The 15,393-nt window shown below is 35.6% G+C and overlaps 1 protein-coding gene across 4 annotated transcripts in view; it reads right to left on the bottom strand.

The window, feature by feature from the left end:
- Nucleotides 1-15,393, bottom strand: part of LOC117968773 (TBC1 domain family member 22A-like) — a 195,755-nt gene that overhangs the window by 33,068 nt on the left and 147,294 nt on the right. For 3 of the 4 annotated variants that reach the window (XM_058986100.1, XM_058986098.1, XM_058986099.1), the window contains one exon: nt 11,584-11,679. In XM_058986100.1, the coding sequence (XP_058842083.1) occupies nt 11,584-11,679 (96 nt within the window). Of the gene's footprint in view, nt 1-11,445; nt 11,490-11,583; nt 11,680-15,393 lie in introns of all 4 variants that reach the window. The other variant, XM_058986101.1, reaches the window with a different exon arrangement.

Below are 15,393 nucleotides of genomic sequence, written 5' to 3'. Positions count from 1 at the left end.
ATCTAGAATAGTACAACGAATCAATCTGACCCAGATTAACAATAGCAGGGATTTAACTTTTCAATATAGCATTTTTTTTTATATGAACAATAACAGTGAGGAACAGTGCATTACTTTTATATATATATATATATATATATATATATATATATATATATATATATATATATATATATATATATTTACACACCCACACACCCACAGGGTTCTCCCCAGGAGTTCTGTACAGCCGGGTGGCAGAACATTATAGCTGGGAGCACTTTTAATGGAAAAATAAACTTGCTTTACCTTAAATATATAATACGACAAAGAATTTGAATAATGTGTTGTCTTTCGTTGACTATATCTGGTTGCGCTTTTTCTTTTCATGTTCTACATTTTCTTTTTCATTACTGTTTTTTATTATGGTAAATTACCATGCTTTAGGCACTCTACGATTTGACTGGGGAAAGACAAGATAGGGTTATTGGAGTTAACAAAAAAAAAAACCCAGTAACTCTTTCACTTCCTTTTTAGCTTCATTATTGAGCTTATTGCTTCATTTAAATTGTTTTCTTTATGTTAAGTTTTCAGGGCATTTTGTTAATGCACGTCTATTTTGGTTTTTCGCTGTATTTCTGCAACTGTTCATTTTAACCATTTTTTTAGCACAACAGTACTCACACACATTTGGCCACCATCATAACAGTTGCAGGAAACCAGAGTGTAATAATCAAGCACTTCTGCACGTAAGCATTTGTATGTTCAGCTGATATCGCATCATGCCTTTCTTCTTAATGGCGTACAGCCTCTATATATAAACCCCCAATGTCTCTCACAAGCACCTGGGTACATATTGTTACCATATCACAACAAAAGGAATACGCTTTTTTTTTTTTTTGGTGCATATGCATAGCTATTGTGTACTATATATCACCTTACAGTACAGTAATATGACAAAAAATGGATTGAATAATAATACCTGAAAATAATCTTATTTTTATAAAGGCGCAAACGTAGTATTAGGCGGTGGATTGTGCCGATCGCCGGCTTATTTTGACCCCCTGTATTCATTGTCACTATTTTTGCTTTGAAAATAATTGGTTATTTTTTAGCAGTCATTTTTAACATTTTAGCCTCTCTAAGTGCTAAACACAGAAAACCTGCCCCTTCAACTCTGATTGGTTAAATGTTGTGTCAAGATGTAACACAGCTGTCATGTGGTTCCAATATTTTTTTTTCACCCAGCAATGTGCAACTGATCTAGTCTGCTAGACGCGCAATCAATCCTTATTGATAAAGGCACAGTAGCATCTGCAAGACGGACGTATGAGATTAGACAAGCACAGAGAAGACCTTGCCGAGTGTTTTAAAACAATCAAGACTTCTGGGGATTTGAGTCCATTGCATACGTGAAGCCAGATGATTCACAATTTCTTTTTCATGAAATCATGCCCCATATTGACATGTTATACGGCCAGCTCCAGAAGCAAGATATTGACACAGTGTATGTTGAAAAAGTTACCACCAAGTTTGTCAGCAGCATCGGCAGTGCAAGACTCGGTCAGCAATCTGATTTCTAAACTGCCTCCACTGTCTGAGTCGTCCAGGCGAAGCGCTGACAAGGCTGGAAACGAGAAAATAGCTTGAGAAGTGCGTGACATAATAATCGTCAATGCCAGGGAACGTTTTGCTTTCACGAAACATCTTGTGAGTGCCAAGTTGCTGCAAAGTGAATTATTTGAAAGGCACAGTAAATGTTTTCCAATGGAAGCACTGGCCGACACGGTACAGGCATATCCAATGCTGGACAAAGGAAAGCTGTAAACAGAACTTTGTCATTTATGAGAAACCAGAATTTTGTTCGGCTAGTGGGGCTATTTACTGAAAACAACATGCAGGACACATTTTCTGAGACTGTGACATTGTTGCATATACTTATTACAACACCAATGACAACTGCAGAATCTGAAAGATGTTTCTCCACGCTGAAGAGAATTAAAAGATTCTTAAGGAACACAATGTCGCAGGATCGGATCAACGCATTGTCCATGCTGTCGATTGAGAAATTGAGAAATTTGCTGCCCTCAAGGATCGGCGAGCAAAGTTCCTGTATAAGTAGGTGAGTACAGTTTGACTTAAGAGACACAGTAAGATGATGCTTATATACATACACAGTTACAAATTGTGCTCTATTAAAGCCCCTGATTGTATACTGTTAATTGTGTTATATAATGTGCATGTTAGTGTGAAAGATATATATTTTTCCTCAATCAGTAGTCACTGTATGTGTGTAACCTTGAAAACACACTCAGCATTTAGATTATAGCCCCACCTATTTTAAAATACACCGGCTGCTGCTGCTGTGTGTGTGTGTGTGTCTATATATATATGTACAAAGTTCTGCAGGTTGGAATCTCAAAGAAATTACTCAAATATATTGTCTTTTTCTGTTATTGTGTTATTCTGTCAAAATGTTATTTTGTTTGTTAACTATTAAATTTAAACTTTAAAACAAATACATTCAATATATTACTTAAAACATGTATGTGACTCTTTGTTCATTTACATGCACAGTTGTATAGTTAATTACTCCTTTGACATATAGTTCTAGCCATGGTACACTTACGGTCATACATTCTAACCAAATTCTAGGTTAAGTTTTCTGCAGTGCAACAACATTAACCAAGACACAAGCTACACAGTGCAGCAAACGCCACGCAATGTGAAGGTACAGTATATGCACTGCTAACATCACTTACAGAGCAGTTAATTGGGTATTGCTTTGTTTTTACACTCATCTCAGTTACTTCCTACATAGTGTTGGCAGTATCAATATTTATTCATTTGCAGTTTGTTATTTTGGTTATTTTATCATACTAATAATATCTAAAAATCTAATAATAAAATTACATACTAAGCAATTAAGGCTCAAACACAGAAAGCATTACCAAGCACTGAGGACTGTCTGGGAGATAATGGATCAAAACACAAACAATTATGTATTTTACATATACAGAGAGCCATTTGCCAAGGTTGGATAATAATTGGATTGATGTTGGCCCATGGTCATATTCATTGTTGGGCCAACACTGGCCCGACGAGCAAAATGACGTTGGGCCAAGCTGTAGACCTTTGCCAAGCCATGTTTTAACATAATCTTCAGGTTTGAACAATACCAGTGGCAGGCTGACTAATCTGATGAACAGGAGCCATCACACTGTTGTTATTAAGAGCGCGATTTTCTTCGTGTTTCGCCGTTTGGGATGCAAACAGACTAGTAATTTTCTTACTCACAGAGGTTGCATGGAACAGGAAAACATTGTTATTGTACATGTTATGTATTTTTAGCATCAATTGTTCTTTTTTCCCCCATAGGTTTATCATTTGCAAACTATAATTCTAAGATCCAGGGCGATCCAGCACAAATTAAGTCCTGATCATATGTTACAAATATTGTATTTAACAAGTTATTTTCCTTAGTATAGTATGTAGTATATAGTAATTTTTAGATTACAATGCTAGGTATAAGATTTTAGCTGTAGCTCAGGCACCACTTGATACTCACTGCATTAATAACGAACGGACTGTGACAGAACACTTGGCGTGGAATACAGCAGGTCAACCATTCAAGCAGAACCATGACCACATCAAGCTAACTGAGTGCAGCTGCCACAGAAACAAGCCCCACTAACATACAGCAAGTCAAGTTCTGTTTAAATGTCCTGGCTGGTATTATACTTTTTCCCAGACCAAGAAATATCTAAAAAGAAAATACATAAAAACTTTCAGAATTCAGTCCAACATAAAACAAATGACCCTTCTAGACTCAGCAAGATTAGGAGTCTTTCAGTTTTTCAGACTGTAAAATACTATCTAATTATTAACCTAAAGGAATGTTGGACACAGCAAATCAGGAAGCTAATTTGGGGGTCTGTAACTCACTGGTAAAGACCGCTACTGTAAACAAAAAGCATTAGATCACCACTCCTGTAATATGTTGGACCCCCCAAAAAAAGGAAATATCTAAAAGTGGTTTTATTTTCACATGTTTGTTGTTAGATAACCTGTTAAAGGGTACTGAACATGGCAAGACATGAGCGTATTGACAAAGTTCCACAACTATGAAATACTAGAGGTACCTGGCAATTAGTCTAAATTTTACTGTCAGGATTGTATCTGCATGAAGGAAAATTGGAGAAGTCAATACATTGATTTTCAGTACATTCACACATTTTACTTCATATCTGTCAACACGTAGACAGGTTTTCCAATTTCCTAAATTCAGCACATTTCAGACAGGATTTAATTTAACTTCTACCATTGTGGCAAACAATTGCTGGTGTTGGGAAGAAGCTGGTTACAAAATGTATAGCACTTCTTACTGAATCCAAGTAGTTTAAGGATTGAAAGCACTGAGTATAAAAAACAAGTTTAAATGAATGTATTGCAACAATTTTAACATTTTGCTATTAAAGCCAAACTGGGCTCTGTACCAAATATGTGTTTTTTTAAATACCAATACAATGTCAGGAAGATTCAGGGTTTGACCAAAAGAGTATGGTAGTCTCAAATTACCTGGGAAACCCAATACTTCAAAAGCGAACCTGTTAATACAGTTCATGATTTACATGATTTAACCAGATTTGCAACAACATATTTGAAGCCTAGTTACTTTTTATTATGGTGCTGGCAAAAATCACGATTTTTTGGGACCAATACACCTTACAATACGTAGACTAACTGAAGATTAAGATTCTGTCGGAAATTATACATACAGGCGCTCCTCGACTTACGACGCACGGCACTTACAACTCTTTTGCATTATTACCCTGCTTCGACTTTACGAGAAACCAAAACTAAATCTTCTCAATAGATGGTAAGCACTTTATTCAATTGGAATTTTACTCAGTACAGGACTGAGTAAAATTCTAATTGAATAAAAAACAAAACAACTAAACCCCCTACAAGAAGATACCTTCGGCCAGCTTTCGGATAGCGCTTAGAGTGACCGGCGAAGCTCTAAGTTCCTCTGAATTTAAGCTTTCACCATCCAAGATGAGGATGAGGATGAATTAAACAGACATCCCTTGTTTTATCGCCTGCTGTGTTGGCACTGAACTCTGCTGGGAAAAAAGGGACGTGAAGGACTGCTGTGTTGTAAGTAGTTCGTCTTGGGTTGTCTTTCGGGACTGTACCATAAAATAACATTTGCTTACTAAGGTGTGTGTACATTAGTTTGTATTACATGCTGGATTGAGGCTGTAGTCTCTTCTGGGGGGTCACATGTACATAGCCAGAGCTGCGTGTTTCTTTATTTATTTTTTGAGCAGCGGTAGAAAAAAAATACCTTTACGTTTCTTTATTGAGAGCGGCGTTTATTCGAGGGCGGCATCTATTATAAAGCTGATATCTGAGTGAGGCATTAATCTGAGGGCGGGGTTCATTTATTTTTTTTATTTATGTATTTATTTACTTATTTTTTTACATTCATATCTTAAATTTTCAATCAGTGGAAATGTGTTTTAGGTTACAAGTATTCCTTTGTGTAAACCAAAGTGTGTTTTATGCTATTAGACATCATTAACACAACTTGTACTTCTCTCTTTCTGCAAATATCTCTCAAGAGTACGATTCTCTTTAAAAATTAATAGTTCATATTTAAAGGTTAGGCAGGTGATTCCTGGCTTGTAACGTTTTACATTATTCCAATTAATATTTAATCAAAGAGCAGTTTCAATGTGATGATAATTCATACTGCTACAACCCAGGGAAATTTCCAAGTTGGATTTCAGTGTTGCTAAAATACTTTCAAAACAATTAGCGATGCATTCATACATACATACATACATGGTCAATTTGGCAATCTATATTTGTCAAAAAAATGAATGGGTATTTTATTTTATTTATTTATTTTAATTTAGAGTGACCAATCATTTTTATTTATTTTTCCCCATTTTGGAATGTCCAATTATGTTTTTTCTCCTCAGCACTGCAGGTCCCCAGACAGCACAGACGTTCTGAGGGTGTGTGAGCGTTCTCCAATCTCACATGCCTAAAGCCAGTATTGCTTTTACGCAGAGCAATCCAGAGCAGAGATGGACGGGCTACCAATCCCGGAGAAGAGATCAGCCCTGCTTTCTATCCACTCTGAATGTGCTCGGTGTCTGGCCAGTAGGGTTCGTTGTTGCGCGATGAGGAGTCGTCGCCCCTGTCGGTTTCCCATCCCCCACTCCGGCAGCGTCAGAGCCAATGTGACGCCCCCCTCAGGGTCCGCAGCAAAGTTCAGCCTCTGCACAGCCCGGACGGGGACCCTGAATGGGTAGTTTTAAAAATGTATTGAAGATGATTAAGAAACTAAATAAATATATTAATTAAAATGCTTAGGATGACCATAAGAAGCAAACATATACTGCCCAAGAAGATCAAATGATCACAATAGAGTGTTAATGTTTACTAATTACTGTGCGTTAAAGTATAAAAATGAGTGACGTACCGCACCGGAAGAATAACTACTCAATTGTAAAGAAGAGGATACCACGAATACAAAAAGTATAATCTTGTAGTACAGTCCCTGTATACATAAACCAAAAGTCATTATCATACACTATTTAGCATCTATACCACAAACTACTATTCGAAACCTATTCGAATTTCAAATCTATGAACATGACGTAATTATAATAATGGCTTAAATCAAGTACAAGGTGCATATTCTTTACCCTGAAATCATGCATTGAGAGTATTACAATTATAGTCAAGGGAAAACAAGGCTGAGTTTATTTCACTCTGAGAATACAAATAGGATAGAATACAGGGAGAGACACAGTAAGTTGACATTGACACATTGCTCAACCGCAGGATTTATTTTCAATAAACACAATGGAAACTGTGTGATGCTACCAGCAACGCTAAGTCACAGGTGACTATACTAGTGTACAGAAAATCAAAACTAAACACAAAAACAAACATTTTACAAAAGCAGCTAAAAATAAAAGATTGGTGTGAACACTGCAGTGCCCTACTCCTACTAAATCCTGCTAACCTATACTCTTCAGTGGGATTTAACAATCCCTAAATTAATTCCTTGTCCCTAATCCCTGTACCACAATCAGTGAAAAAACAATTTTGTTTGCTCACCACAACCCTCCAGCAAGGCATCTTTGTTCAATCAGAAACACAGACTTTGATTGGCTGAGGCTCTCAGGACAAGGCGTGTCACATGACCCCTTTTACCGTGAGACTAAGCTGTCTAAATCCTCGGCTGCCATTCCCTGTAAATGTACTCTACTGGCTGTGCATCTCAAGCGGACCGCCTGGCTCTCTAATAACTATTTACAAAAATATTTACAAAAAACAGCCAAAAGAAAAATAAATGTGTCACAACATAACAAAAACTGTGTATCGCCATGTAATAATAAATGGGAAGCAATTGAATTTATATATTTATGGATTATGTTGTCTTTTTGTTTTTATCAGCATTCAAACATGTATTATTTAAATGTGGTCTACGTTAACGTTTCGTGTGGGGGACTTCTTCGTACAATAACATGCCAGTTGAAAATGTGCAGTTCAATAATAACTGCAAACAGCAGGATCTATAGTCTCAATTATTTTCTATGTATATAATATAGCCTAATCATGAAGACAATATCAAAAACTGGTAACATGAAAAAATACCAAGGCTACAATAAAAATAAATAAAAGTAAAACATTTAAATATACTGGTGTCAACTTGTGTATAAGTACAGTGCCTATTAAGATAATTAAAGATTGCAGTTTGTTTAACAAGGAAACACATTTGCTATTGTGCGTAAAACAAAAACTAGATGGTAAAATTCGACATAAATGCCTTTTAATCATTGCTAAAATTATAACTAGGGCTTCTAGTTTTCGGTTTTTATTTTCCATCTCTCTCCATCCATTTAAACCTTAATTAATAGTTGTTAAGCCTTAACTGAATACCAGATTGTTTAAATTAGTGACACACTACTAGAAACTACCGCAGTGGAAATGAATAAACTGAATTCAGTGATTAGAGCCAGAACGAAGTTGCAGGTTCAAATAGAATCAGGTGAGCTCAATGCACGTCGTTTGTTAACTCAATCAAGATATGAGAGTAAAAAGAAACAACTTCCTTTGGTAATTAGTGTTTGATTAAGAAAACGAATCGGCTCAAAATATGCTTAAAGGGACATCACGTGATCAAAAATAAACCCCGAAAATTAGAGGCCAATTATAATGAATCACTAATACTACAAGCTAATACTATTTTTTGTAAACATTTATATTTCACATACTGAACGATAGCCTACTTTCTTTCACGTGTCAATCTAGGCCTGTACTCCTTTTAAGAAGTAAGATCAATATTCAATACTGTGAATATATGGGAGGAAATCTATTATGTTTATGTATTTACTAATAAACAAAAATGGCTTGATCCCTAAGAAGACATCGTGGTAAAAGCAATAAAAAAGTTAGATATGAAGTCAGAGGTGATAGCCACATATATGTGTGGATAATAGAATAATATGATCATCTTTAATGTCGCCTATGTTCACAATATACAGTATAAACATTGCAGGAGGTGCCAGAACATATTTGCAACACAATAGTAACATAAACGGTCTGTAGCCATGTTATAATGAATGGAAAGCAATTCAATTAATATATTTATATTTATGTATGTTTCTGCTTTTTTGTTTTTATTTGGATTCAAAAGTGTACTATTTGTAATGTAGCCCAAATTAATGTTGCATATGGGGCTCTTCTCTGTATGATTACCTGTCATATGAAAACGTGTACTTCAAAATAAAAAGCCAGAGTTATCAAACCAAAACATAAGTTAATAAACATTCATGAATTGGTTGCTGTCAGATTCTACAACATATCCTTTACTGTACTGTTAGCGAGTGCATCTGACTATGAATATGTAAATAATAACGTTATACAATTCTGTGACATAAATAAATGATCACAGAGTGACTCAATAATATTAGCACAAACTGCTAAAAGGATCTAGACTTATTAAATTTAGGTTACCCATGTAGCTGAATCATGAAGACCAAAAAGTTAAAAACTGATAACATGAAAATTACTAAGGCTATAATATAAAATAAAAGTTAAAGGTTTAAATACATGGTTTTCTACACATGCAGAAGTACAGCGCCTATTACAATAATTAAGGTTTGTAATTATCCAACCAAAACAAATATTGGTAACTATGTTTCTTTCCAGAGCTTGTAGAATGTAGAAAATATGGAAACACTCTTTCACTGAAATTATCTCCTAAATATATGATCCTTAATGAATGTACCTTGTATCAATGAGAGAGATCTAACAAAGTTATACAGTTTCCATACAGGAAAATCTGCTCAGAATAAATGGTGATTATTTATAGATTACCCTGTGGGTACTAGGGGTACGCAGGACGACTCAGAAATGCAAAAATAAAAACGAAAGAAAGAAAACAATGATTTTGAATTGATTTTCTTTTTTTTTAAAGGTATTTTATATTAATTGCTAAACCACTGGGCATAAATATTTAATTTTTGTTTAGCAGCTCAAAGGTTACAGTCTGACTATAATTTCAAAATTATCACCCACTTATCGATTAAACGGATTTCCATATTGGGGTGGGTGAAGCAGACGTCTGGGGATTCTGTGCTGCTCATGAACTCATCAAATAATTGAATACTAATCAGCGAAGCACAATATTTCTGCATTTTTTCGAAGTATAAATGCTCCGGTACATTGCTAGCACATCGATGCATTTTTGGACAAACAATGAAGGCTGTTTTTGCTCTACTTGTTTCCTCAGAATATGAACTAAACTATGCACTAAATGTTTACTTCCAAGTGGTGTTAAATTGTATAGTTCATTTCCTATGTGCAAAAGGACCAAGTCCAGCAGTTGTTCACATCGAGGTTTATCAAGCGAACCAGACTCGGTGCTTTTGCCAAACAGACCGAGACCACCTCTTTAGATTAGTTTGTTTCCCAAGCGGCCTTTGTTGTTCACACATCACACCAAATGCACCGAGTGTGGACCAAACCCTCTAAACGGACCCAGTGTGAACACAGCCTAAACGTCGCTGGTTTAGGTTTTTGTGTTAAATTTGAGTCTTGCAAATTCAGCAGCCACACTGCATGAAATTCCAGCTAGACCTCAGGATAACAGTTTTATGTCATTCTGCTTTAAAGTCTATACTACTCAAATGGGAACATACAGTATGTACAACTAAGTACTTGAGTGATTACATATATGATTTTATCCAGATCCTGTACAAGCTACTCCTTTTTGGGTCAAGTAAATTGCTGTCCTGTGTAAGACATATTTGAACTAAATCTGCAGATATCAAATAAAACATGAAAACCCCAAACCAGCAAATCACAACACAGATATCAGAGGGAAATGTTATCCAAGTCTCTAAATAGGGAAGGGATTTATTATCAGAGCTATACTGTCACATTTTCGAAACCCTAAGGACTACTGCAAAATACGATTGCCACAATGGCAATACATTTAATCAGAGCAGTCAAATGAGCACATCACCATCTACCACCTGTTTGGTACTTTATAAATCTATACTGATTAAATACTGTATATCACTTGCTAGAGCTTTATAGGAAGAAATACAAGCACATTGGTCTCAGACAGTTTCAGAAACACATCTTTAAACCCACAGTAAGGTAATGAATATATCTTTGAGCAGCGCCAGTAGCACAATTTACCCTTGCATATGAACCTGAATATGAATGTAAAACCAGCCTCACTGCACCGTTACTGTGAATAATGTGAAATCAGTGGGCAAAGCAAACACAATAAATCAACTAAAACGTAGTAAGAAGTCAATTAATTTAAAAGCAGTCAGTGAACTTTATCTGTTCTATTTGCTACCTGGTAACTTTGTTAAACCTTGGGATAAAAAATGACCAATAATCATAAAATAAACATTTAATAAGAGTGCATGTGCACAGAACAACACAGCTTGTGCCAAAAGTCCAAAGGGTCGTACACTGATAACAGAGGCACTCTGAGGTTTCAATCTCAGCTGTGGGGAGTAATGACTTACAGCCTGCCGTGGGGTGCACTGCAGAGTAAAAAATACATAATGTCATCAGATTTGTTAAGGGCATTCTCAGGATGGCTGGCTGTGGTGCTCTATTGATGTATTGGATTGGGACTATGGGATTGCTGGTGTATAACCATAAAAGGCTTCTAAGAACATAACAAAAAATACACAGAAAAACACCTTTTTGTTGTTTTTGTTTTTTTGCTAAAAAGTATTTATGTATCAAGTAAAGATTATGGTTCATAATGCAGACGGAGAAAATTAACACTTATTTGAAAAAGCCAAAATCAGTTTGTCTTTTTACAAGATTGCTTCTCCCTCCTTAAAAATAATTTGCTACTTTAGGTATTACAGCTCTAGGATACATGTTAAAACAGAGGGCCAATGTCACCTTAGCACAGCTGCTGTCTTCTTACCAATGCAGTCACAATGACCCTGTGAATTGAGAAGTTAATAACACTGTAGCAGTAAAGCAAACTTAAAGTGGACCATGACTGCTGGAATAAAAAAAAGAAAACTCTTTACTTACTTGAAAATCTTTTTCCTCTAAAATTTCTTTCCTCCACCTGACAAGGAAGGCAGCACACACGTACAAGTGGAAGTGCGAAAACCCCTCTGGCTCAGCCTGTTAGGTGGGGAGATAAGACGAGTTTGTACATGATGTGAATAGGAAAAATATTTATAAAATACAGACAGACAAATAACAGACATGTGATAAAAACTAAAATAACTAAAAATACAGGAACAATTTCATGTCATTGAACTTTTTAGTGAATTAACCCACTGTGCCACATTAATTAATTCTACACATTACTATTTTAACATTATACTTAATGTTTTTTTTTTTTAAATGTATTTATTTATTTTTTTAATCATAAAGCTCATTTAAATGAAAAACACAGAATAATGTATTTTATAAAACAAGTGTTAAGAGCTCTAGCATCAAAAAACATTTACATCTTTATCCAAATCCAACGACAGAATGACCAGGTGAATCACACTGTTCCAAAGTACTAAGCATTTCTAAAGATGTAGGACTTGATCTGATCAAAGCACTTCTATGAGTCAAGCTGTTATAAAAAGGCATGATTTATTTTCCATACATTATTATACGCAAGTCTCTGGATAAAATCGTTTTTAGTAAGATTAAAAGATCAAGTTAAGTTTGGGGGGTGGATTCAAAATCAACCAAATTTTTACCCCTTGACCCAATAAGGCTGAAAATGTATTTTTGGTTTTGTTGCTTTAAAACAACTCTGAGCACAGAGTTTGGTGTAAATTGGAGGGGGTAGGGCATTACCTGTTTGGTGATTTGACATGGAATGACCCATTACCTTATCTGAAGCTGACTGTCTTTTTCATAGAATCTTACACCCACAATTACAAAACGGGCCCCCATTATATTAAATATTTCAGCAAAATTATATTTCCAAATGAAAATGTTCAACCTTGTATTTCTGCTAATATAAGCAATCACTGCATCTCATTTCATCTGATAAATTATTCTACATCTTCTTTAAATGTATACAGTCCTCCAACTGGAATATGAATAATGGAGGTCATCTTAGGAGAAGTAATCCCAGTATGTAATCAATAACTATTTCAAACAGAGAAACACACAAAAAAAACAATAACTTCTTCTGAATTTTTCGGAGAGAACATATCTCAGACATAACCTTACTCTTTTAAAATACAGTGCTCCCCCACTATAACGCGGGTCTCGGGGGACACACAATATGAGCGTTATAACTGAAGAGCATTATAAACAGGGGAGGGGGAGGGGGTGGGGGGCGCTGCGGGACACAAAACAACACACATCTGACTACATTGCAAAATAATATATAGAGAGGCAGTGTGGTCCAGTGGTTAAAGTCCAGGGCTTGTAACTATGAAAGGTGCTATATAAAAATAAAGATATATTATTATTTTATAAAGCACCATGTTATCAACACTGTATTTTTTACAAAAAAAATGTAAAAAGGTAACATAACCACTTGTGGATCATTTTAATTAGCAGTTTATAAACTATAAATAGCCTGGCTAAACAGCGGTCAGGAGTTCAGTTCGAGGTGACAGACAAGCAAACCAAGTGCGAGAAGGAGAGCGGGTTGGGCAAGGCGGAGAGGGAATGGGCTCGCCCGGGTTCGGCTGCCTGAGCGGGGCCGAAGCATCTCGTCTCCCAGAGAAAGCTGCAGCTCCTCTCGCAGCAAAGAAGTAACTACATTAGGAAAGATAACCACGTTACAGACCTAATATTTATTTAGTTATAAAACAAATGCGGAATAAGATGTCTGTGTTATAAAGTGCCAGCACAGCTTTTCTTCAGTTCAGATACTGTATCAAAAGAGAGAGACAGAAACGGAAGTTGGACTGAGAAGTTGTTTACAGTTTGAACAACACTGGTACTGTGTTTGCTTTCCATGGTACTGAGGGGGTCACCATGCTCTATTGTGGAGACCTGTTTTGCCTCCTGAGCAGCACTTCAAGTGTTGACTAGGTTTCAGTTGAGCTACATAATGATAAAATAGACAAGGATGGCTTCCAAACAGTGTGGACCAGCCCTGGCAACGTCCCTAGAAAGGGTGAGTGAGAAGGGGGTTTCACATTACGTGACAAACGTTAAGTGGCAGTGCCAAGCCTTTGCTGTAGGTTAAAATGATATGTATTGTTTACACCCATACACAAACAGCTGAACATGAGCTGGGGGGGAAGCCTGGAATGAGCTGCCACCTCCTCTAGAAATTTAAAGGTAGTAATTCATATTGAACAATTACTGGCTGTATAAAATGTGTATAACTTAACACTATTTGAGTTAAGGCACTGGAAATTTAGTGTGTACACATTTTACAGAGCATTATGGCACAATGCAAGGAAGATTATTTTTTTTGTTTTTATAATCCACACCCTTTACCCCATTTTCTTTTTTTCAGTTCTGCCCTTTTTGCATTTGTGGTCAGTTTTATTTTGTCTTACGACAGAATATGACCTACTACAACCGCTAACATAGAATTTTATTTACAACTGATGCCCCATACATCATAGTGGTAACATGTGGTTTACAGTGACAGTTTGTTTAACATAAAACAATATATCCTTAAATACAACACATCAACTAAAACGTATTTCATGGTAAAGAATTTGTATACAGCAGTAAGTCAGCTGTAAATAAAATGCATAATGTAACAACATTGTTATTTTACTCATTTTCAAATGCAATAAGAAAATGGACAGTATGAAGCTGCATTTAACCAGATTTGTATTTTTCATGAAGTACTATAAAAAAAAAAGTTAATCTAAAACTCACATTTAATATTTTCTGAAGCCCTGCAAAGAGAGAGTTAGTAGCCTACTGTATACAACGGAATGTTCTGTATTGATACCGGGTTGGCTGAAACAGTGCACATCTACAGGAACGTGTTATACAGCAAACATTATGGGAATTACAAAAAGTGCCGAAAATGACAGTGTATATTTAGCAGCTGGGAAGTCTGTATCTTTTATATCTGGCTTAATTTTCTATAGTGGTGCAAGTCAGTTCAACCTATTTGACACATTTCCAAATCAGTTCAGTCTCAGTTATGTTGTGGCCAAGCTGGAAGGTCTTTGATTTGACAGAGAATGACCATAAACAGGTCTTAAAATCAATATTAAACCCATCAAGAAAATGAAACAGTACTGACTGACATTTTGATTACTTTTAATTGAATTGCATATGTAGAACTTCGACAGGAATGACCTTCAAACAGTCGATTATACTGTTTTTAATAGGTGGTACTGAGCATGATTCTTACTGTCACATGGACCATAAGTTGCATGGTATTATATACGTACCTTCACTGTTATGCCACTGATAATATTTATTTATGTATGAAACCTGCCTAAAGTTTGTTGCTGATCCAGCAGTGGGCATGGCAAAAGTACAGCAACATACTTTTATCAAGCAGAAATATACCAGGAAAAATGTTGAATAAATAAATATTGTTTATTCCTTTTCCATCAGCGTGGCCTATTTTGTATTGTTAGTATAAAATGCAGCATTTTTTTAAATACGAATTTATGTAAAACACTTTGTTGTCCAATTTACTTTTTATTAAGGTCAAGTGTTTGTAAATTGATACTGTATAACAATTACAAAATGTCAATTTTTCACTTTTTATATGTTTTACAAATTTAGTATAATACATGTAGAGTATTCAGGCCTATTGCGCAGAAATTACGCACACACACACACATGTTTTGGGATGGTCTGTTACTATGCTTATTATTTTATAAAAAATAAAATAAAATAAGGCAGTTCTTTGAAGTATATTGTTGTGTACTGCTGATAAATTCTATTTAC

Source organism: Acipenser ruthenus, chromosome 14 (genome assembly GCF_902713425.1).
Source record: "Acipenser ruthenus chromosome 14, fAciRut3.2 maternal haplotype, whole genome shotgun sequence".
Classification (NCBI taxonomy): Eukaryota; Metazoa; Chordata; class Actinopteri; order Acipenseriformes; family Acipenseridae; genus Acipenser; species Acipenser ruthenus.
The sequence above is the reverse complement of the archived record's forward strand: the minus strand, read 5'-3'. Positions and strand labels throughout refer to the sequence as shown.